At 41.6% G+C, this 24702-nt stretch overlaps 1 protein-coding gene across 2 annotated transcripts in view; it reads left to right on the top strand.

The window, feature by feature from the left end:
• Nucleotides 1–24457, top strand: part of aifm3 (AIF family member 3) — a 126510-nt gene extending 102053 nt beyond the window's left edge. The window contains exons 17-20 of one of the 2 annotated variants that reach the window (XM_078552860.1): nt 9747–9845; nt 14522–14597; nt 17515–17553; nt 23968–24457. In XM_078552860.1, coding sequence (XP_078408986.1) covers nt 9747–9845; nt 14522–14597; nt 17515–17553; nt 23968–24076 — 323 coding nt within the window. In that variant the 3' untranslated portion in view covers nt 24077–24457. The remainder of the gene's footprint in view (nt 1–9746; nt 9846–14521; nt 14598–17514; nt 17554–23967) is intronic. The other variant, XM_078552861.1, reaches the window with a different exon arrangement.
• The last annotated feature ends 245 nt before the right edge of the window (nt 24458–24702 follow it).

The raw sequence follows: 24702 nt of genomic DNA on the forward strand, positions 1-24702 counted from the left end.
CGCACCCGGCAGCCTGTGCATTTGTTCCAGGGTCGCCCATCCCGACTCCAGTTTCAGCCCACCACCCCCCAGCCCCGACCAAAAATCCAATCTGTGAACAGGTTCGGCAAGCCAGGAAGTCTCCTGACCCTGTGAACCCAATCCAGGGACAAACGTCTGGGCCTAAATCTCTCCCAATCCTCAGGCTTACTGCTATTCTTTGCAGCATTATAAGCCTCTGCTTTTAATCTAATACTATCTTTGTACTTCCCTAGTAAGCCACAAATAGATCTTTCTCGCTGAGTTTTTGTTTTGACATTGAGGAAATTGGCTTGCCAAGTCTTTTTGAATTCTGAAGACAGGCTTCTCATCACTCACCTTTCAACCTTTCTTTCACTCTGATTATGCGTGAGTGCACATGTTTCTGCATTACTTCATCCAATTAGTTGTCATTACTCCTGTTTTCACTTAAACCATTCCCCAAAACTTGACCACGGATTTAACTTGACTGACCTGTTAAACATATCATCCAACTGTGGGCAGTTATTTAAATCCAAGGCTCTCCTACAGATGAATTATCACTTGCCTTGTGCAGATGTATACTTGGAGGAGTTAATCCCCTGGAGGAGAGCTGAGATACCCAGGTGGCTGGAACAACGAGAGCTTGCAAGAAAATAACAAAACTAGCCGTTAAATATTGTAGGACAGAACATATTTAGGAAAGATAAGGAAGGAAGACAGGGGCAGTGTGGGAAGGGTAGCTGTACTAACAAGAAACAACATAATGGTAAATAAGAAAAAGGAACTTAACCAACTATTAAAAAGATACAGAATCCATATGAATTTAAATGCAGGACAAGAAGAGATTGATGGGGTATTCTACAGACCATCTAATAGTGGAAGGGAAGTGGAGGAAGAAATATTGAGATGAATCTATAATATGTGTAAAAATAGTACCAAATTATTGGGAGATTAATAGTGGGAGATTTCAATTATGTGCAAATAATCTGTCCCATAGTAGGGAAAGAGGAAAAGAGAATGGAGATTTTACAGTATGTTCAGGACTCCTTTCTAACCCAGTATGTAAGAAGCCCAACAAGGAAAGAATCACAAATGAAAACAGAAAATACTGGAGCTACTCAGCAGATCTGGCAGCAACTGAATTAACAGGGTTAACAATTCTGGCTATTCATCAGGACTGGAAAAAAATTTGAGATGTAACAGGTTTGAGCAAGTACAGAGGCAGGGGAGGGGGAATGTTAGAAAAAGCAAAGGGGATGGAGGCAGGCAGGAGTGATTAAATGACAAAAGGGAAAATGATGCAAAGCAAAATAGGTTCATAATGAGACAAGTAAAGAAACAAAAGGTGGGTCTAGAGGAGGTGTAAAGGGAATAGCAGAATCATCACCAACAGCCGCTGTCTGAAAAACCTGGAGCAGCAGTTGCAATCTGAAATTGTTGAACTCAATGTTGAGTTCAGAAGGCTGTAAAGCATGAAAAGTATTCTTTGAGCTTCAATTCAGTTTCATTAGAATAGTGTGGCTGAAGACAGAGAGGTCAGAGTGGGAGTGGAGTAGAGAATTAAAATGACAAGTGACTGGAAGTTTGGGGTCATACTTGTGAACTGAATGGAGGTGTTCTGCAAAGCTATCACCCAATCTGCATTTGATCTTCCCGATGTAGGGGAGATTACATTGTGAGAAGTGAATACGGTATACTAAGTTGAAAGAAGTTGAAACAAGTCAATCACTGTTTCACCTGGAAGGATTGCTTGAGACCCTGGACTGTGGGAAGGGAGGAGGAAAAAGGGCAGGTGTTACATCTCCTGTGCTTGCATGGGAAGGTGCAGTGGGTAAGGGAAGGGGCGTTGCAGGTGATGGGAGAGTGGGTAGGGTGTTGCAGAAGAAACAGTTCCTTCAAAATGCTGAAAGGGCAGGGGAAGATATTTTTGCTGATGGCATCATGCTGGAGGTGGCAGAAATTCCAAAGGATGATCCATTGCATGTGTAAGACTGTAGAGACTGATGGTATGGAAGGTGAGGGCAAGAAGAACTCTATTGTGATTTTAGGAGGGGACAGAAAGGGTGGGAACAGAGTTGCGGGAAATGGAATGGACTTTTTAAAAAATATATTCATTCATGGGATGTGGGCGTCGCTGCCTAGGTCAGCATTTATTGCCATCCCCAAATGCCCTTGTTCAGAGGGCATTTAAGAGTCAACCAAATTACTGTGGATCTCAAGTCACATGGAAGCCAGATCAGGTAAGGACAGCAGATTTCCTTCCCTAAAGGACATTAGTGAACCAGATGTGTTTTTACAACAATCGACAATGGTTTCATGGTCATCATCAGAATTTTAATTCCAGATTTTTACTGAATTCAAATTTCACCATCAAACCCGGGTCCCCAGAGCATTACCCTGGGTCTCTGGGGTAGAAGTCCAGTGACGATACCACTATGCCACCCACCTCCCCTGTTGAGGGCTCTGTCAATCATGTGGGATAGAATCCTTAGGAAAAAGAAAGACCTTTTGGAAGTACTGACATGGAAACAATAATTTTGGATCTAGTAGTGGGAAATGAACCAGAGCAAATAAGAGAAGGAGCCATAGGGGAACATCTTGGCAATAGCATTCATGACATAATAAGGTTTAAAGTAAGGATTGAGAAAGACATAAGTAAGACAAAGACAAAAGTAATAGAGTGGAAATAAAGCTAATTGTGAGCAGATGTGAATGGAACTTGGGAAGATAAATTGAAAAATTGATAAAAGATATCGAAAATTTGAAAACAGTGATTTATAGAGTTCAGGAGAAATATATTCTGCTAAAAGAAACAAGAACAAACTAGCTAATAATGAAAGCCATGGATGAATAAAGAGATAAGGGGAAAATTGAAACAAAAGAAGGCGGCATTTACTAAGTACATAGACAATAAAGGAGAGGATGACAAAGTGGTTAGAAACGAGGTCTACAAGTAATTGAGAAAGCAAAGTAGAACTGGAAAATGTAATATTAAGGACTTTAAAAGAAATAGTAGCTAGTAGTTATAAAAATAAATAGTAAAATATTTATAAGCATGTGACTACTGTGCAAAAACTAGAGCCCAGAGAATGAGGCTCCATACAAACATTACCTTTATTAAAATCAACATTAGCAGTATTAGGAAGATAACAGTAAGCAATTATACAACCTGACTACTCTGGAATTGCAAGCTGATCAGACTGTAAGTCCCAGTGGTAAGGTGCATGATCCAGACACTCAAGAGTTCTAAAAATCACCAACTATAGCCAATATGCCTGGGTCTAATTACGTACATGGTGGCCTTGTCCCTGAACAGTGTTCAGTTGCTAACTATCTGTAATCTGTTAAGTGTCTGGTTCTTGCAGTTACAAGCTCAGCTTGTTCCCAAACAATAAGCTGCAAATTCAGCTGTATATCACAAGGGCACTTTAACTTGCAGCAAACAGGCAGGGCATGATGGGAAAATTGTCAACCAGTAATGGTCAACTTTCTAACAGTGTTGAACAGACACACAAATAACATAAGAAAAATCAGGATAGGGGTATGGCCACTGAGGGATACACAAACTAAATTCAAAAGTAATTACAACAAAATGGCAGAAACTTTAAATGGTTGCTTTGCCTCGCTATTTACCAGAGAGACTAATAAGGCGGATATAATATTGGAAGAAAAAGCATAAAGACATTTAAGATAAAAAGGGGGGAGATAATTGATAAATCAAGTCAAACTTAGAAAGGATAAAACCCTGATCCAGATAGATTGCATCCATGCACATTAAAATAAGCTAGGGAAGAGATAGTGGAAGCACTATTATCCATATATATTAATTCATTAGAAAAAGGAATAGTACCAGAGAACTGGCAGGTAGCTAAAATTATTTATTTACTTAAAAAAAGAGATAGAACACTGTCCTTCACTGTTGCTGGGTCAAAATCCTGGAACTCCCTCCCTAACAGCACTCTGGGTGTACCTACACCACAGGGACTACAGCAGTTCAAGAAGGCAGCTGACCACCACCTTCTCAAGGGCAATTAGGGATAGGCAATAAATGCTGGTCTAGCCAGCAATTCCCACATCCTGTAAACAAACTTGAAAAAAAGTTGAGGAACCATAGGCCAATTAATTGAATGGCAGAGCAGGCTCGATGGGCTTAATGGCCTTCTCCTGTTCCTATGTTCATAAAATGATGAAATAAAAAATAACTAGAAACCAAAAACATGATGAAGTGTGATTTTCAAGAGGAAAGATCATGCTTGACCAACCTTATTGAATTCTTTGAAGGAGTAACAGAAGGAGTAGACTAGATCGAGAACCAGAGGACACATGTAAGGTAATTGACAAAAGAAGCAATGGAGACATGAGGAGAAACTATTTCAGGCAGTGAGTGGTTAAGGTCTGGAATGCGCTGCCAGAGAGTGTGGTGGAGGCAGATTCAATCGAGGCATTCAAGAGGGAAGTGGATTATTATCTGAAAAGGAAGCATGTGCAAGGCTATGGGGGAATGGCACTCGGTGAATGGCTCATTTGGAAAGGTGGCAGAGACACAAAAAATGTAGTAGATGTGATACATTTGTATTTTCGATTACGTACCATATGGTAGACACATGACTGAGGTCAGAGCATGTGGAATCAGGAGATAAAAAGCAGACTAGATAGCAAGCTGGTTACAAAAGAGAGTAGGAATTAAAGGCAGCTATTCAGTCTGAGAAAAGATGGGAAATAGTGTTCCAGAAAGATTAATGCTACCACCATGTCTGTTCACAATTTACATTATCAACTTGGACCTCGGGCATCTGCAGTACGTTTCCTAAATTTGCAGATGTTACACCAGATTGGGAGATATAGTTAAAATACAAAGGAAGAAGGTAGCAACATACCAGAAGGGATTAATAAACTTGCAGAATGGGTGTCTAATTGGCAAATGAATTTTAGTATATATGTGTGAGGTGGAACTTTTTTACCCAGAGGGTGGTGACGGTCTGGAATGCACTGCCCAGGAGGGTGGTGGAGGCGGGTTGCTTCACATCCTTTAAAATGTACCTGGATGAGCACTTGGCACATCATAACATTCAAGGCTATGGGCCAAGTGCTGGTAAATGGGATTAGGTGGGTAGGTCAGGTGTTTCTCACATGTCGGTGCAGACTCGATGGGCCGAAGGGCCTCTTCTGCACTCTGTGATTCTGTGATTCTAGTGCATTTCGGTAGGAAGAATAAAGAGGCAACATATTGTTGGGTAATAAGGGTCTGAATGGAGTAAGGAACACAGGAATTTAGTGATAAAGATATATAAATCATTAAAATTAGCAATGGGGGTAATAAGTCCAAAACGAAGCAAACCAAGCACTGGGGTTAATTTCTAGAGGGACGGAATTGAAAAGCATGAAAATCATGATAAACTGATATTAACACCTTGGTTAGCAGACACTTGGGCCCGGAGTTTCGCTCCTAGTTGGGACAATTCCAAGTTCCACAAACCTGACCCAGGAAAATGTGCCCTGGAAGTTGGGATTTTCATTCCAGGGTGGCGGGGTGCTCTGGGAGTCGGGCTTGCTGGCTCCAGAATGAGTGCAGAAGCTGCCGGGTGTGGAAGTGGGCTGGACAGAAGGCCTGTCTCAGTGCTCCAGCACTGGGTCTAAGATTTTTTAAAAAGCAATAAAACGCCAGCCCTCACCACACCCCTACACTCTCCATGCCCTATCCATGCCAACCCATGTCACTTTATGCCCCTACGCCCAGCCTCCATGGCCCTTCATGCCCCCCATACTCACTTATGCTTTTTTACCCCACCTCCAGGGCCCAATATAACCCCATGCCAACCTATGCTCCTCTACCCAACCCCTATGGCCCTTTATAGTCCCTATGTCAACCGTGTGCCAACATGCCAACTCATGCACCCCACCCATCACCCTTCTCCCTTCACCTACCATGCCAATTTACACAATATCCACCATGGGACCTCAGGACCCATGCTGAGATTAAATAAAATAAAGTTCTAAGCGCATATTGCTAACTTTATCTTTTTTAAAAAGGAATCTCATTCATAAAAATCCATTCACTACATTTACAATCCTTCAACCACATCCTTATAAAAACAGTTAATTCAAGTGCTTAATCCCTTATAAAAATAAAGATTGGAATTCATAGTTCCACTTCAAAAAATCGCTAACCACTTGGAACTGTCAGTTAAACTTTGAAATACAAGGCACACTACTGTGATAAGGGAAGGTTGTGAAATCAGTCATGCAGCACTAATCCAGTAATGGTAACCTTCAGGCCTATGTCAACAGACAGAGTGAAATTGCAAGCAATAATTTTTATAAACGCTCCAGACATTTTTTTTTCAAAGATTTAAAGGGAAGAAGTTTTAAATGCCTTTGCAGCTTGACAGTGCCTTTGTCAGTTCATTTTGACAATTTTGACAGTTGATGAGCTCATGCACTTTTTATGCACATTCATGCTTACTTTTAACAATCCCAAGGGGCACCTGACCCTTCCCAAAGGGTTTCCTAAGCTCCCCCAAAGGTATCACGGACCATATCCAAAGGGGTACCCTACTTCTCCAAAAGGGTAGCCCAGCTCTCCAGGAATTCTTCAAAGCTTAGACCTGTTCCTACCAGGTCTAGTCTGTACACATCATGTTTCCCATTCCTAGGTGATGAAAATCAAGCATGACTATAGACAGCTTCTGTTTTATATGGGCAACTGCCTCCACAAAACTCGCATGTGCAAATCCCGATTCGGGCCCGTTCCCACCCCTGCAGAAATGGTAGGTGCTGGGTCCGGGGTTTCAGTCTCTTCCACCATTTTCGCAATAATGGAGAAGCTCTCCATCGTTGCAAAAATCAAGGCCTTGGAGTACTGTGAAAGTTTCTGGCCTCCATATTATGAAAAGGATTTAAAGGCATTAGTGAAGGTGCAAAAAGATTCATCGCGATGATGCTAAAACTGAGAGATTGTGTGTATCACAAAAGATTGAACAAGCCGGGGGTCTTTTCTCTGGAAAAGAGAAGGCTTAGTGGATGACCTAACAGAGGTCTTTAAGATAATAAAAGGGCTTGATAGGGTAGATGTAGAGTAGGGAGAGCAAATTCTATGGCCAAAAATATAAGATAGTCATTCATAAATCCAATAGGGAATTCAGGAGAAATTTCTTTACCGAGGGATTGGTGGGAATGTGAATGTACTGCCACAAGGAGCAGTTAAGGCAAAAAGCATAGTTGTATTTAAGGTGAAGCTAGAAAAGCACATGAAGGAGAAAGGAATGGGAGTATTAGAGAGGTGGGAAGAGGCTATTTGGAGCAAACAGCAGTTGGACTGAATGTCCTATTTCTGTGCTATAGGTTCTGTGTAACTCAGTGTAACTGAATACTTATCAGCTAAAGTTTCTGGTAACTTTACTTCCCACTGAACATTTCACTGGGAATGAAACTCATATTTACATCTTCCTGGCAGAAACTCAATTAAAAGCTAAAGTTAAGATAAGTTAATGTCCTTACAATACAGAATATGTGTTACGTAGTGCAGTACAGGGTAGGAGTGATTCAAATCAATGGACTGAGTAAGTTACAATAGCTAATCATCCTTCAGTTTTCTTTGTCCAAGTTGTTTCCCTCAGTTTAACCATTTACTGCTCTATTTCTTTATTGTCACTGATCACTGCAATGTTCTGCAACAGGACAGGAAATGAGTTAAAACAGAAAACATTTTTACTTACAAACCTGAGCCCTGATACCATTCATTGCCTTTATAGTGCTGACACTGACACATCCATTAGCCAAGCAGAATTGTTCCCTTCTACCCATTGTATTTGGTCCATTAATGAGGCTGACACTGAGATACACATTGGCTGTGTAATACTAACAAGATCCAATACAGGCATTATGGTTTCTACACGCATGCCTTCATCTCTGGCCCATTATATACAGACAAAAGCAGTCAGTTAGTTATAATCTAATGGTCTAGAGACTAGAGTATTGGCCCCCTAACCATTGGCTTCAGGCTTGCAGTTGGCCTATCTCTCAAACCCAACTGCCACAGTGGAAGTGACCGTAACTAGGACAAGCCTGTGCCCCAGTACTGGAAGTAGCAGTAAAGATTTGTGCTTAGATAGTACCTTTCCGACCTTAGCCCATCACCCAAAGCACTTCAAAGGCAACAAAGTATTTTTGAAGTGCACTCACTGTCGTAATATAGGAAACATAGCAACCAATTTGCACATAGCTAGATCCCACAACAGAAATGGGATAATGACCAGATAAGCTGTTTGTTAATCTGAGATGAATAGCATAGAATCCTTTCACTGGAATCTTGATCAGTTGATCAGTGCTTGAAATGAATAGGACACTAGTGGGATAGAAGAAGGAATTGTAGGAGATTGGACATGAGCCAAAGGTCTATTAAATATCTGAACACTATGGGCAGAATTTTGCCGTCGGTGAGCAGGGGATGGGGTCTGCTCGCTGAAGTGTAAAATGACACAGGATGACATTGGGTGGAACCCCCGATGTCATCCAGCCCCATTTAAATCTTCAGGAAGGTGGGGGCGCAGCAAAATCAGCTGCAGGCCCGCCGACCTGTCAATGGCCAATTGAGGTCATTGACAGGATCATATAAACAATTAAAGGATCTGCCCGTCCTACCTTAAAGTTGGCGGGCAGGCCAGGAGCCCCGGCGGCAAATAGAAAAAACATGAAACCTCATCCAGGGGCGGGATGAGGTTTCATGCAGGGTTTTAAAAATTTTGATAAAGTTAATCTGTAAATTATAAACATGTCCAGGGAATTTTTTTTTTCTATTTTTAACATTTTTCAAAGTGTAAGCGATCTCCCTGAGGCAGCACTTAGCCTCAGGGAGATGTGCGCTCTTTCGTGCGCATGCGCGAAAGAGCGCACTCTCGCTTTTGGGGAATCCCCCCGCCAGCACAGGGAGCGCATAGCACTTCCTGCCGGACGTCACGCTGGGCGGGCCTTAATTGGCCCGCCCACATAAAATGGCGGCGGGGCTCGCTTCTCCGGCGGCGATCAGCTCCCCACCCGCCGGAGATTGGGTCAGGGCCGCCCGACAGGCAAAAAATCCTGCCCTATGTTTGGAACTGCCAGGTAACAGAGTGTAAGCAAAGCAAGAGTCAGCTCAGAAGCCAATAGGTAGAGATTCTTTTTCCGCCTCGAAACTCCTAATATATCAATTTTGATAAAATAGAAACAGTCTGCTCTTGAAGAAAGCTGTTTTTTGAAATAACCTGGAGCACACTGGCAGAAACAGAACACTTCAGTTAACAGATTGTCACCAGCCTCTGAGAGTGTGAGCAGCAGGCTTGCGTTGCAGAGCAGTTGGATTGCAAAGCCTTCTGAACTTGTTCCTCTAGCCGTTGGAGTGAGTGTATCAATGTTGATTGTTGACACTTTAAAGCCTCGAACCTATTTTCAAAAGATTGTGCATTTGTTTTATTAACATTGCATATATTTTGTATCATGCGGTAAGTGTGATGACCTGATTGCCACAAGTTCGGCAAGTATTGAAATCCTTTTGGACAACACTGGTCTAGATAAATACACAAGGGGGAAAGAAATAGAAGGTTGATAAGGTGAGACGAATAAAGATATGTGAAGCATGGACCAGTTGTCCTTCTTTGCTGTCTGGTTCTTTAACTGTGTATAGTAAGATTGATGCATGACAGAAACTCACTTGTTGCAGGTATCAGTCCAATATACTGCCTGGTTGTTCCTATGTTTATGCCTTTCCCCAGGTCGAATAGCTGCTCTCAACATCCTGGGCAAAGGAATAGAGATTAACACTGTGCCGTACTTCTGGACAGCAATGTTTGGGAAAAGCATTCGCTACGCAGGTAATACTGTCCTAGAACACGAGCTTACTCTCTCTTCTTTCAGGGTTAGAGCCTATGGTTTTGTCACACTCTCCTCTCCTGAATCCCAAGCAATTCAGGGGTCATTTTTGTTTTCACGATCCACTCAATGAATGTGTTACTAATAACTCCATGTTCATCTATTTTAGCAAATAATTGACAAAAAACTGATAAAATATGTAGCTCCCAATTAGTCTGCAGTTGTTTCCTCCTCTGAGGAAAGATAAGAAGCCCGTCTCATCAAATACAGAGTGGATGGTATTAAACCCGATCTCTCATTACCTAAAGGAAATCTTTACAACTGGGCCCTAAGGAATTCAGAATCCCACTGCACCAAAACCAGAACGCAATTCCAACAACCATAAATCATACTCCGCTTCCTGTAAATCAAGAATGATAATTAACAAGCAAAAGCAGAACATGCTGGAAGCACATGATAGATCATTCAGCCACAATGGAGAGAGCAGATAAGTAAGTGGCTCAGATTTTGCAGTCAACAGTGAAGGAATGATACTAGCTATTCACTATGATGAGAGCTACCCATAGGGCTGAATTTTCCCCCCATTGGGGAGGGGGGGGGAGTTGAAAGGCGGGCGTGCACAGGCACGCTTCCGATCGGCGCCCTCGATTGGAGGCGCGGTGCCATTTTACGTGGGCGGGCCAATTAAGGCCCGCCCAGCATGACATCTGCACAGAAGCACTATGCATTCCCTGTGCGGGCGAGGGGGGTAATCCCAAAATCGAGAGTGCACTCTCTCGCGCATACACATGAAAGAGCGCACTCATCTCCCTAAGGCTAAGTGCTGCCTCAGGGAGATCGGTTCAAAATATACAAAACCTAAAAATAGAAAAGTCAAATTTCCCTAAAATGTCCTCATCAGGTGACAATGTCACATGAGTTGGGACATGTCCATAATTGTCACAAAAACTTTATTGACATTTTTTGAACCCTATAAATTTTTTAAACAGCCCGTCCGTTAATGAGGTTTCATGCTTTTTCTAATTCCTACCGGGGCTCCTGGCCTGCCTGCCTACCTTAAGGTTGGATGGGCAGGTCCTTTAATTATATAATTGACTTTGTCAATGGCCTCAATTAGCCATTGACAAGTTGGCGGGCGCGCAGCTGATTTCGCTGTGCCCCCACCTTCCTGAAAATTTAAATGGGGCGTGGTGACGTCGGGAGTTCCCCCCAGCGTCACCTTGCGTCATTTTACATGTTGGCAAGCGGACCCCGCCCCCCCGCTCGCCGACATGTGAAATCCTGCCCATAGTGTTTTCACTGGTTTTCGAGCAACAACCTACTGTCTTTTGGTGTCTGCACCAGTGTGGAGCCCTGTACAACAGGGGACCAAATCCCGCCCCCTGATGTGCAATGTGGATGAACAGAGAAAGCAATCACTTGGCTCTGCAACCAATCAGATTGAAAAATGCCACTGAGGCAAGCAGAGTTTAAATTACGGAGTACAAATCAGATTTAAATCAGGCACAGAAAGCAAAATAGAAAGATAGAAAGAAAATTGGGATTAAGAGAGACAGAAAGAAACAGTACAGAAAAATAATTTTTATTTTTTAAACAGTTTCCAATACTAACTAAATTCTGATGGAATGAGACTTCACACTTGTCAACTAAAATATTTTCAGGGCCAGAGAGGTAATTAGGGATGGGCGATAAATGCTGGCCAAAGCCAACAATGCCCACATCCCATGAACAAATAAAAAAAACTTATTATGACTAACCATGCCATTAAAAACTCACTTGCATCTAAATGTACCAGCCCTAACTTTTTCAGTTGTGTTTAGTGGGTAAATGTAGCAACTTCACGCCATTACAATCATTTCATTGTCAAGTTTACAAACTAAGTACTGTTACTGTGCAGCCTGTGGAGGAGCAGGATAACTAGGGCTGCAAGTTCCAGATTTGCATGATTAACTATGCATGTATAGTCACTGGAAGTTGTTGTCTGATTTACTCTGCAATAATGGTGAGCAATGTTAGCCTCACTATTATTCTCAATGCAAAATCCAGACCAATGTTTCAGACCATCTCTGCCTGTACATAGAGGATAAAGCTGTTGGATAGATCTCTGAGCTGGAAAGATGGACACCATTCAAATGGGAGTAGAACCAAGTGAAGAGGGAGGAAATTTTTTTAAAATGACACACAAGGGGAGGCATGAGAAGATTGACCTTAAAAGAAAAACAGGAGATGGCTGAGATGATATTTCAGTCCTGCCATGGAGACTGAAGGTATGCCAGAAATCATCAATAAATGCTTTGCAACTTTGCAATGGTTTTTACAGTGGTGGAAGTGAGATGGGTGGTGGACTAGAGGAGGGTGCACCATAATTGATAGAGACAACTACGAGGGAAGAATTGGTTCTTAAACAATTAGCAGAACTCAAGTTAGATAAATCACTCAGGCATATACCCTAGGCTGCTGAAGGAAGCCAGAGAGAAGGTAGCAGTGGGTCTGACCACGATTTTTCAATTCTTCTTAGATATGCAAATTGTGCCGTGGTCTGGAGGGTGGCCAGTATAACATCTCTGTTCGAAAAGGGAGATTAGGATAAACCAGGTAATTGTAGATCAGTTATTGTAGTGTCCACTGTGGGCAATTATTTAGAATTTACAATTCAGATCAAGTTACTGGGCTTTGAAAAGTGTGTAGGATTATCAAGGAGATTCAGCTTGGAATTGTTCAATGCTGATTATGTTTAACAAGTTGTTTTTGAAGAGCTGACCGATTGGATAATTAAAAGGCAAATCAGTAGATATGCAGTATCAGGTTTTCAAGTTTTTGATAAGGTATCTCAAAGGATGACTGTTTTCAAGCATTTGAGAAGTGATTTTACCCCTCCAAAACCAGTGGGCATGGGTTAGAGGGCAAAGTTAAAGTGTTAAAAATTTCAAACCCAAACCCAACCTGCCTTCAACCCACCCACTTTTGTTTTGACTGAAGCAGGACAACAGGCAGGTGGCTAATAGGCCCTCATTTTTACAAGCTTTCTATTTTTAACTTAAGTCAGATGGGTTTCCTGGGCCTCAGGAAACCTGGCAGGTAAAAGGAGGCAAGAAGGGCTGTATCCAGAAGGTAAATTCCTCCAGGCCCAACATACTATCCTGTAATAAAAACTGAAAATTCAGGAAAAACTCAGCAGGTCTGTCAGCACCTATGGAGAAAGAAACAGAGTTTCGGGTTGATACCCTTTCATCAGAACTGGGAAAAAGTTAGAAATGTAACTGGTTTTAAGCAAGTGAATGGGAAAAAGAACAAAGAAAAGGTATACGGCAGGGTGGAAGGCAGGAGAAATTAAATGACAAAAGAGTTGGTGTTACAAGGGCAAAGGGAATGGTAATGGGACAAGTAAAGAAACAAAGGATATGTCTAGAGGAGGTGTGAATGACAGATGACAGATGAACAGCTTAAACATTTAAAAAAGCAAAAAAAACCCAAGAAACTAAAACCAGGAAACAAAATGGGGACATCTGAAATTTCTGAACTCAACATGAAGTCTGGAAGGCTGCGAAGTGCCTAATCGAAAGAAGAGTTGCAGTTCCTCAACTTACATTGAGCTTCTTCATTGGGACACTGCAGGCGACTGGGGCAGAGAGGTCAGCGCGGGTCCAAGGTGGAGAATTGGGGAAATGTCAGGCGATGGAAGCTCAGGGCCACATTTTCAGACTGAATAGGGTGTTCTGCAAAATGGTCACCCAATCTGTGTTTCATCTCCCCAGTGCAGAGAAGACAATATCATGAGCAGCAGATATAGTATACTCAACATAAAGAAGTACTAGTAAATCACTGTTTCATCTGGATGGAGTGGTTGGGGTCTTGAACGGTGAGCTGTTCATGATTGTGCCATTCACACCTACTCCAGATACACCTTTTATTTCTTTACTTGTCTCATTATCACTCCTTTTGGCCTTGAACCGTGAATTCTTGCGGCAATTAATCTCTCCTGCCCTTCATTCTCTCGCTGGCCTTCCCTTTGTTCTTTTTTCCCTGCCCTCCCCACTTTCATTTGCTGAAACTCTATTTCATTTCCAACTTTCCCTGTTTCTGATGAATGGCCACAGACCTGAAACGTTGACTATTTCTCTCCACAGATACTGCCAGGCCTGCTGAGTATTCCCAGAATTTTCTGTTTTTATTTCATTTTTCCAGTGTCAACAGTATTTAGCTCTTGTATGAAGTTTATTTGTAAACATCCCCATGAACAAGTATAAAAAATGTATCAAACTAAGAGATACAGCAAATGAGTAATGGTTGGATTGGAGAAGGATTGGAAGGGGTGTTCCCCAGGCGTCAGTGCTGGATCCATTTTTGTTTGATTTGGGCATAAGAAGCACATGCTCAAAATTTGCAGTTAACACAAAAATGTAGATGGTTAAGCATGAAGGGCTGTAAAAGATTTCAGGAGGATGTAGACAGGTTAATAGAATGTGCAGACAAAGTGGCACATGCATTTCAATGCGGTAAAGAATGAGGTAATGCATTTCACGGGGAGAAACAAGAAATCATTAAGCTGATTATCAAATCGGTCGGTATCTTCAGTGATTGGCGAACATGATGGTGAACAATGTCATATATCAACATATCTCTTAATTTCTATGATGTATCAAACATTTCAGTCATTTCAATTCATTGGCTCTTGCAGGTCATGGGGAAGGGTTCGACGATGTCATCATCCAGGGCGACCTGGACGAGCGGAAGTTTGTGGCTTTCTACACCAAGTAGGTGATTCTCATATTTGTCGGCCATTTCCCCTTCGGTCCTGGTGTCCAAGAATTCTCACAGGTGTAGAGTGTAGAGTGAGATTACAGCAATAAACTATTCTGATCATATCAATGATAGGAGAGACGTTATAAGACCTGACTGGTAGAATAGGAAAGCCATATCGGTCCACCAGCAATATACTAGGGAGTGGGAAGACACATATTCATGCTTGTGATTCCACATATGATGAATTTCTAATTGTAGGCATGGCAGAGAGAGGCAGTGCAAACTCTCAGTGCCCACACCCACTTCCCTCTCCAACTCCTTCCCCTTCTCGACGAAAGAGGAAGAGACAAGAAATCAATGGCTTTTACACAGCTGCCATTAGCAGAGAAATAGGTGTAGGAGAACTGCTCACTTACCATCCTCACTAAAATTTGTGTTTTAAATTACTCTGTGACACTCAACAATACAGATTGGGAAGGTAGCGGATTGTTGTCTGGAGTTTCTGACTTTGACCCATTCTGAACAATTGACCCATTCAAAGCCTGGAGTTCAGTATCTCTGGAAATCTCCTGGTCATGTTGGCATAATCCTACAGGGGAAGCCTAACTCATTAAACTAGAATACCCAAAGCCATGGCCTACTACCCTTGATGGGATCAACTGAAGTTCCTTTGATGAACAAGGTAAGTTTTAGGGTATCTGCGCTTGCCGAGAAGTGCTCAATGAGACAGGGTAGAAAGGGCTTTGCCCTGCATTGTACCCAAACTGCATCTGAAATAAGAACAGAAATTTTGGAAGTACACAGTAGGTTAGCCTGATTCTGTAGAGGCAGCTAATAACAGGTGTAAGTATTAACATATTCCATTCCTAAGCATTTACATCTTAATATTGGAGAGCGCAAAAATTAACCAAAAGTGTTTATTTATAGGAATGATTATTTTATATTTTTCAATGAAAAACCCAGCCCCTTGAAACTGGTGATATCCACCCCCAAGGCTCCCTTCTCCATACTGTACCACTGTACATTTTCAACACCAGGGGGACAGAGCTTCACTTTCTCCCTTTTCTTTCTCCCCTTATTTTTATGACTATTTTATTTTATGACTATAAATAACTGATAAACAGACTTAAAACATGTTTATTTTTCGTGGATGGGAATGATGTCATAAGTTTTACATATGGCCGTCCAGTGATGTCACCCTACCCAGACCGCACTACAGTTCACAGTGATATTGACCCTCCTCCAATTTGCAATGTTGTGAGCTAGCATTCTATGTCAAATAGCTAAGGACTGAGGATTATCTTTGTGAAGGTTTTCAATTCATTGTTTTGTTGTATAAAGTAAAACTGATAACTGTGAATAAATTGAAAGGTCATTCACAGTTTTAACAAACAAAGCAGTAGCTCAGGTAATTTTCCAATGTATGGCTGCAGAGTTGGCAAATTTTTCACTACAGTATCATCAAAGGCTACATTTTTTTCTTGGACAACTTGATGCACTCATTTGAATAAAGGACATTTTACAATGAGTGGCCGTTTTGTCCTTGATAAAGGAGGAGCAGTGGGTAATATTTCTGTCCTTCAGTAATTATTATTCCATTTCAAAAGAATTATAATTTAATGACTCCACTGTGGAACATGGGAACATGAGATGGGTGTGGGGCTAGGGGGCTGGGTGTGGGAAACCTCTGATGATCCATTCTGTATCTGCTGTTGAGAGGGAATACCTGGCCCCTGATCGTTACTTCCCCCTGGACAGTTGACCTCAGAATGCAGGAAATGTGGGCACATAACAATATCCAAACACGGCATGGTTCCAAGTCCTCACAATCTGTTATATTTTTGATAATGATTATATTCAATAATAATCACAAACCTCCTCGGACATCTTGTTATCTGCAATAATTCTATCATTGACAACACCGATAAACAAAGCCTTGTCAGGGACTTCCAGTAACCACTGCCTCACACACTTCAACATTTTCCTGTTAAAGATCATTATGTCTTTGCATAATAGTGTAAAGCCAGTGCTATCACCACCCTTATTGAGTGCACACTCCCAATCCTTGCTTCCCTTCCATGGTGTATTATCTCAGATGTATCCACATTAAATTTCAGCTCACACTAACCTGTCTGCACATTGCACTAACCTGTCCGTGTCTTCCTGATTTTCTTTTTAAGGTCCTCTTTGCTATTTGCCAAGCCACTATCGTGTCACCAAAAAATTTCTACCTTGTGCCAAAGCCAAATCACCTATTTATACTCAGAGCAAAAGTGGAGCCAAAGCTGAAGTACATAATTTCTGGCAACACCCATTTACCCTAACCCTGTGTTTCCCACCCAACGAGCAACTGTTAATCCAGGCTTCCACATTAGCTCTTTTACCATATGCCTGAAATTTTCATCATGAAATTGTTAATTGACCCACTCACGTGCTTTCCCTCAGATTAACAGACTTCCTACACACACCTGGCTACTCATCTGCATTCTCATCATGAATCTGCTGGCCCTGCTTCCCCCAACACCCATCAAACTAATCCTTTAACCCTGGGCTCAAGGGAATCTCACTGGGACTGGCTGCCATGAATGGGTTTGAATGGAGGCAGACAACCAAAAAAAACCCCTCTATTTTTGGTGTACGTTTAAACAGGAAATTCCAGGGAAGTTATGGGAAATGATGTGCAGAAACTTCTTGGACACTGGCCCCTGAAGAGAATAGCAGGAAATTAATTACAAAATGGGCCTTGATAATTCCACTTGGTAAATGATAATGAGAGGACCTTTATCACCCACAGTCCCAAGCAGGATGGACCCATCTAATGCTTAATACTGACATATTTGACTCTTTTTAAAATAAATGTTTCTTTCTATATGAAATAGTGCTTATGTGTGTGTTCAGTGTTAAAACTTAAATTATTTTACAATTTAGGAAAGCTACTGGAATGAACAACTGCATACAGGCCTGGAGGTAATACCAGAGCATGTGGCTCACTGGGTGGTGTAACCATCCCTACAACAGTTTTTCTCTGTCTCTCTCCCAATCATGGTATTGACAGCTACTCCTACTGACATATGCATAGCCCAGTTTAACCTCTTCCCTACTCATTGTTGGCCACTCACTTGGCATAGCCCAAATGCCTTCCAATAGCAGCGGATAAGGAATCTGCTCTTCAGCTGAGTTCAAAAGCCAGCTGAATGTCAACTATCAGAGGAAAAGCTGATGATCCCATTTGTGTTACTCTGGTCACAATATTATTGTTTTCTAGGTCAGTTAGAAAGGAAGATGTTGCATTAATACAGCGCCTTTCACAACCTTAGTATGTCCCAAAGCACTTCACAGCCAATGAAGCACTTTTGAAGTAAAGTCACTGTTGTAAAGGATGCAGCAGCGAATTTGCGCACAGTAAAGTCTCATGAAAAGTAACATGATAATGTCCAGGTAATCTATTTTTAGTGATGTTGGTTAAGGGATAATGTTGGCCAGGACACCAGGAGAACCTCCTTTCTTTGTTTGAGAAGTTCCATGGGATCTCTTACATTCATCTGAGAGGGCAGATGGAAGTGAACTGCAGTTGAAAGTCTCATCCAAAGGGCATCACCTCCAGCCGTGCAGCATTCCCTCAGTGGTGCACTGGAATGCTAGCCTAGATTATATGCCTATGACCTGGGGTGGGACTTAAACTCACAACGTTTTGATTTAGAGATGAGAGTGTTACCACTGAGCCACAGTTGACAAATATTTGAAACCTAGGCTGTGCAGTCACCAAACAGGGGCTGAGCTAAATTTCCTCAGTTTAAATTAGGGATTGTGTACTCCTTTCTTCCCCAGTTTTCTATATCTGGTGATACAATTGCTTCAGGCACAGGGAGCAGAAAATCTTTCTCATTGATTTTCAGGATGTAAATATAGATTTATGGAAGGGCAGTGTGTGGGAATGTTTCTCAGATCCACCAGTCTGGTCTCATATTCCCAGGAAGTTGAGATGAAAAAGCTGGGAAAAGCTCCCGCATTTCATTTCCATTCAGCCTTCAAAGCTCTAGGAAATTAAGGGCAGCATAAAGGGAGCAGGAGATCCAAAGGGAATATCTCTGCTCCCTTTTACCTGACCTTTCCATCTGGGGAATGGGTGCTCATATGAGGAAAGATCAGGAAAATTGATGTAATAGAATTATAGGGAAATGGTAGTAGCTATCAAACATTATAAGAATGTAGGTCTAGATGTACCATACTTAGAGTACCGTGCACAGTTCTGGTCTCCATATTACAAAAAGGATATTATTACGGTTTGGCTGATGGTAAATGCCAAGCTGCCCCAATCCCAAAGGGAAACTTGAAACAGCTGTCAAAACGGTTTTTGCAATTTGTATAGTATGAGGAGAGGTTCTGAAATCAGGAAATGATGTCTCCAACTACTTGTGATGATTTTATAGTAGAGTAAACATTTATTAAAGGAAAATAGAGAAAAAAAACACAATCACACTTAAACCCAAGAATGGCTTCTCACAGTAAATATTACTTTAAAACAGTTCCATGATATCTTAACTTAACCACGCTCAGAGCTAACCACCCCCTTTTCTGTTCAGCAACTATCCTTATAGATTTTCAACATCTATAGAATTCCAGTATTTTTTACCACACAGTGCCATTTTTCCTTGGGGTGTCCTCTGAGGCTGACAGCAACTGTTTCTCCCTGTCTGGCCTTGTTCACACTGTCTTGAGATCTGACCAGCTATCCTGCTTTCTTCTGGGAGATCTAAATAGGTACCCCCTCACATAGGCTTCAGTATTTCCTTAACTGCATTCCTTCCCTTTGATCTCTCTATTGTCTCAATCAGTTTCTTTAGCAATGCTTTCTTCCCAGCCTTCAGTAGATTCTTCATTACTTTAGAGTCATAAAGTCATAGAGGTCTACAGCACAGAAAAAGGTCCTTCGGCCCATCGAGTTTGCACTGGTCAAACAAGTACCTAACTATTTTAATCCCATTTTCCAGCACTAGGCCCATAGCTTTGTATGCCATGCCATTGCAAGTGCACATCCAAATACTCCTTAAATGTTATGAGGGTTTCTGCCTCTACCACCCTTTCAGACAGTGAGTTCCAGATTCCCACCACCCTCTGGGTGAAAAAATTCTTTCTCACATCCCCTCTAAACCTCCTGCCCCTTACCTTAAATCTATGCCCCCTGTTTATTGATCCCTCCACCAAGGGGAAAAGTTCCTTCCTATCTACCTTATCTACGTTCCTCATAATCTTATACACCTCAATCTCCTCTGCTCCAGGGAAAATGACCCCAGTCTATCCAATCGCTCCTCATTAGCTCTTAGGCTTAAAAAAAAGTAACCTTACCCTATCTTTACCTTATTTTCTTACACCATTTTACAACCTGCATATTCCCCCTTTTGAACTAAAACAACTCAATTCAAAACTACTCATGTTATTGCTTTATGTAAAACTCTGATTGAAGTTCCTCTTGGTTCATTAATACATCAATACCCCTTCTTACTGTTGGCTATAGACTCTTGCAGTCACTCTGGCTCTTACTCCAATTACCGTATTTAAACCCCCAACAGAATGTTTTCCAGTACATAAGAAATATGACAGAATTATTAACAGAAGAAAAATATTATAATTTCTTGCTTTCTCGACATATAGAAGGACTGGAGAAAAGATTTACATGGATGATGCCAGAACTGAGGGTTATAACTAGCAGGAATATTAGGAACAGACTGGAGCTCTTTTCTCTGGAAAAGGGCAGACTGAGATGTGACCTGATAGTGGTCTTTAAAATGATGACAATAGACATAGAGAAGACATTTCCACTTTTTGTGGAGTTCAAAATTAGCGGCCATAAATATAAGATAGTCACTAATAAATCCAAAAGGGCATTCAGGAGAAACTCCTGTCCCCAGCCAGTGGTTAGAATGTGGAATTTGTCATCACAAGGAGTAGTTGAGGTGAATAAGAAAGATGGCTTTTAACGTAAGCTAGATAAACACACAAAGGGGAAAGGTATTGAAGAATGTTCTGATAGGATGAGGTAATGCGAAGGAGGCTCATTTGGGTGATAAATGCCAGGATAGATTAGTTGAGAAGAATGGTCTATTCTATGCACATAGTTATAAAAGCACTGGAGTGGTTACATTGGGTCACAGGAGGTGAGTTTACATGGGGCCTTTCCTGCTTGGCCACTATAATATCAGTGGAAAAGGTGCAAAAACCCTGGAAAAAAGTCATTTGGCCAGATGAGTGGAAGATCCCCCACAGAGATTAGCCCCCTTAGAGCTATAGGAGCCTGCATGAAGATGTATATAGTTCAGGAGCGTGGTGTAGATAATAAGACAATTTTCAGATAATTGGCATAAGAACCAGATGGGAGAAGAGGAGAATTAGTTTGTAAGCGCTGAGTTGTTGTGATCTGGAATGAACTGCCTGAAAGGGTGGTGGAAGCAGATTCAACACTAACTTTCAAAAGTATATAGGATAAATGCTTGAAAGGAAAAAAAAAATAGGACTATGGGGTGAGGGCAGGGGAGTGGGACTGAATTGAGTAGAATTGAGTATAGATGCAGATGTATAGAACAATAGAACTGTGTTTTCAATGTACAGAGTTACAGAAACAAGACTATAAACATATAGAGGTATAGGAGCATGGGCGTAGTGTGTAGAGTATAAGCACAGGGATAAATGCATAGAGTTATAGGAGCAGTTATAAATATAATTAGAATTATAGTAACATGAATATAGAGGTATGGGAGGCGGGGAGAGGGGCAAGAGCCTATATATGCATAAAATGTAGTACCATGTGTGTAGAACTAAAGAAGCATATATGTATACATACACACAGACACATACAGACACACATATATAAAGTAAGCAAGCAAAAGAGTTGTAGCAACATGAATATAGATGTTTAGAGGTATATGAGCACAGGTATTGAGGTATAGAGGTATCAGGGCTTGGGCATTGATGCAAAGAGGTATGATGCACAGATATAAAGGCATAGGGCACGGGTATAAAGGTATAAGGAATGGGTATTGAGGTCTAGACATATCGGGGCTTGGATATTGATGCAACAGGGATGATGCAAATATAAAGGTTTACATAGGTATTTTTGTCTGGAGGTACAGGGGCACAGGTGTATAAGTATAGATATTGGTGTATTGGTAGCTTTCTGGGGTTTACTTAATTTGCCACACCTTGATCTCCTCCCTTACAAAACACATTACTTTTCTGAAATGGAACTTAGTGAATCACTGAGCTTCCTGTGTGTGGCCAAGTACACTGGCAGTGAAGTGGTTAAGCCGTTTTGTCTTGGAATTAGAAAACCAGTAATGAAAATTGAACTGATCCCCAAATCCTTGATTGCCCTGATTACTGCTTCCCAGTAGAAAAGACTCACTGCTTCACAATAGTTGGTAGTCTGGAGTCAGTGACTGTTCAGCTCAACTTTCATTTGAGAGCTGGTAGTCCTCTGTATCCTCTACATAAGACACTCCATTGTTCATTAACACACTCCTAAGAACGGAAACCCTAGAGTGAGAAAAAACCATTAAGCCTTCCAAGTCCATTTAGATACTCCGTGTCTGAATATAGAGTCATAGAGGATCAATTTAATCTAATTTGCCCAGTGGGAAATGGACAGGATCAGATCAGCCACCCACTTTCAGTGGAGCTGAAGCCCAAGATCAGGCATGATCATATCAAATGGTGAAGCAGGCCTTGACAGGCCATATGGTCTACTCCTGCTCCTATTTCTTGTGTACTCATGTTCACTTTGCACTTTAATCAATTTAACTTTCCAAAGAAGTCTCCCGCCAGCTGTAAAACTGGTGATGTGGATCTGCACCTCTTAGAGGATTATAGGAAGATTAGGAACAGGACCAGACTATTCAGTTCCCTTGAGCTTGCTCTGCAATTCAATTAGATCAAGGCTGATCTGCACTTTAACTCTGCCTTTGGTTCATATCCCTCGATACCCTTACTTAATAAAAATGAATTGAATTCAGTTTTTAAAACTTAAATTGTTGATTTCCTTGCTATTGATTTCCTAGCAGATTCTAAAATGGGGGGAAGTTGGGCATCAGTTTACATTCGGGCATTGATGATGAAAATTACAAACCTCCTTTGTCTAAACTGATGTGAAGAACCAATTAACTATTTTTTTTATTCATTCATGGGATGGGGGCATCACTAGCTGGGCCAGAGTTTATTGCCCATCCCTAATTGCTCTTGAGAACTGAATGGCTTGCTAGGCTATTTCAGAGGCCATTTAAGAGTCAACCACATTGCTGTGGGTCTGGAGTCACTTATAGGCCAGGCCAGGTGAGGACGGCAGATTTCCTTCCCTAAAGGGCATTAGTGAACCAGGTGGGATTTTACAATAATCGATTCATGGTCATAATTAGACATTTTTAATTCCAGATTTTTTATTGAATTCAAATTTCACCATCTGCCATCATGGTATTCAACCCCCAATCCCCAGAGCATTACCCTGGGTCTCTGGATTATAAATCCAGGGACAATACCATGCTACCACCTCCACTATCGGTGGTGTAGTATCAGCTGGGTTATTTACCTGATTTATCCTTTGATGGGAAGAGCAGTGACAGTGCTGTACCAACATTTGATGCACAAAAGCAACTATTATTTGTCTGATTGCCTCTAATCGATGATTGCCAACCACATCTCCAAAACTGTGACATTTATACTGCCTCAGCTTCCAGCAAAAATAATTCCACTGGGTGCTGGCTTCCCTCCCTCTCTGGAAGTTGAAATTCTAGAACTGAAAGCTTCTACAAGCTGGGAGCTTGAGCTGATTCCTGGTGCCAGCGACTCCAAATGTTTCAGAATTCTTTCCTGTTCTTTTCCAAATCAATAGCCCTCAGTACTTTTGGATCTGCCTGCATCCCACTGACCATAAAAAAGGTCAGGATGAAAACAAAAATCAATGCAGTAGCGATATCTGCCTCCAGGCGTCTTTAGTATGATTAATATGTGCTGGATATGTGTTTACAGAGCATACTAAGGACATCTAGGGATACAACCTTCTTGATTGCTTGAGTAGCAAAATCTTGAAATCAGACACTGGTGTCTGATCAGACTTGCAGTTTCATAGTACAAAATTTAACCATTTCCCTCAGGGGCAAAGACCAAACTTAATGAGTTCACATTCAGCTGGCTGAATTTCAAAATTAACTCTGCTGCTTTGATCTTTTTTCTTCTTTGAAGTTAATCGATGTAGATGGAGCTACACGCTTAGATAACTGGTGGTGGCTCTTGTTTCTTCTTTAGTCGTATTTTTGATCTTTCCTCTAAGATCCCACAAAATAAAGTATTTATTGTCAAAAGAACAATATCTTAATTTGTGATCATGTTCTCCAGGAGCGATGAGGTAATTGCTGTGTCGAGCATGAACTATGACCCCATTGTGTCCAAAGTAGCCGAGGTCATGGCATCTGGAAGGACAATCAAGAAGAGGGATGTTGAGTAAGTGTTATTACTAGGCTGCTGGGTGGGTGGGGGGGTGTGGGGAACACATAAGGAGATGCTGCCTTCACTGCAGATATGAATATGGGATATGAACAGGAGACTTCAGTATTGTAAGGAAGCCTGCACATGCACACATCCAGTTTCATTAGGAAACCAGGTGACCACCCATCCCATTTTGAACCTAATAGTGGGCTATGCAGGGCACCCTATGGTTTAAAATAGGTCAGCAAGAAATCGATTGGCACGTTAAAAAGTGCAGGACCAAAATATTTCAATTATTCTTTGTTCTGAGCACTCTCTGTGCTGCTGGTCTAGGTTGTGGCAGCCCATGAGATATCACATTAGGGCAGGCACCCTTTAAGGAGACATCATCCACATTCGTTTCTAAGCCCTGTTCCCAGACTGTCTCCTGCCTGAGTTTCAACTGGGTGTTATTTTGCAATTTCAATTGTGACAAGTCAAACAGACTCCACTTTTTTTAATGCTTCAAGGAATTCACTTTTATTTTCCCACTTTCATCTCTAATAATGCATCCCTGGCCAGGAGAGAGAAGCAAATAACCTGGTCTGAGGGATTTTCCAGTGTCACCCCTCCTTACTGTGGGAAGTATACCATCTCTGCTCAGTG

The sequence above is a fragment of the Cetorhinus maximus genome, chromosome 12 (genome assembly GCF_964194155.1).
Source record: "Cetorhinus maximus chromosome 12, sCetMax3.hap1.1, whole genome shotgun sequence".
In the NCBI taxonomy this organism is placed as follows: domain Eukaryota; kingdom Metazoa; phylum Chordata; class Chondrichthyes; order Lamniformes; family Cetorhinidae; genus Cetorhinus; species Cetorhinus maximus.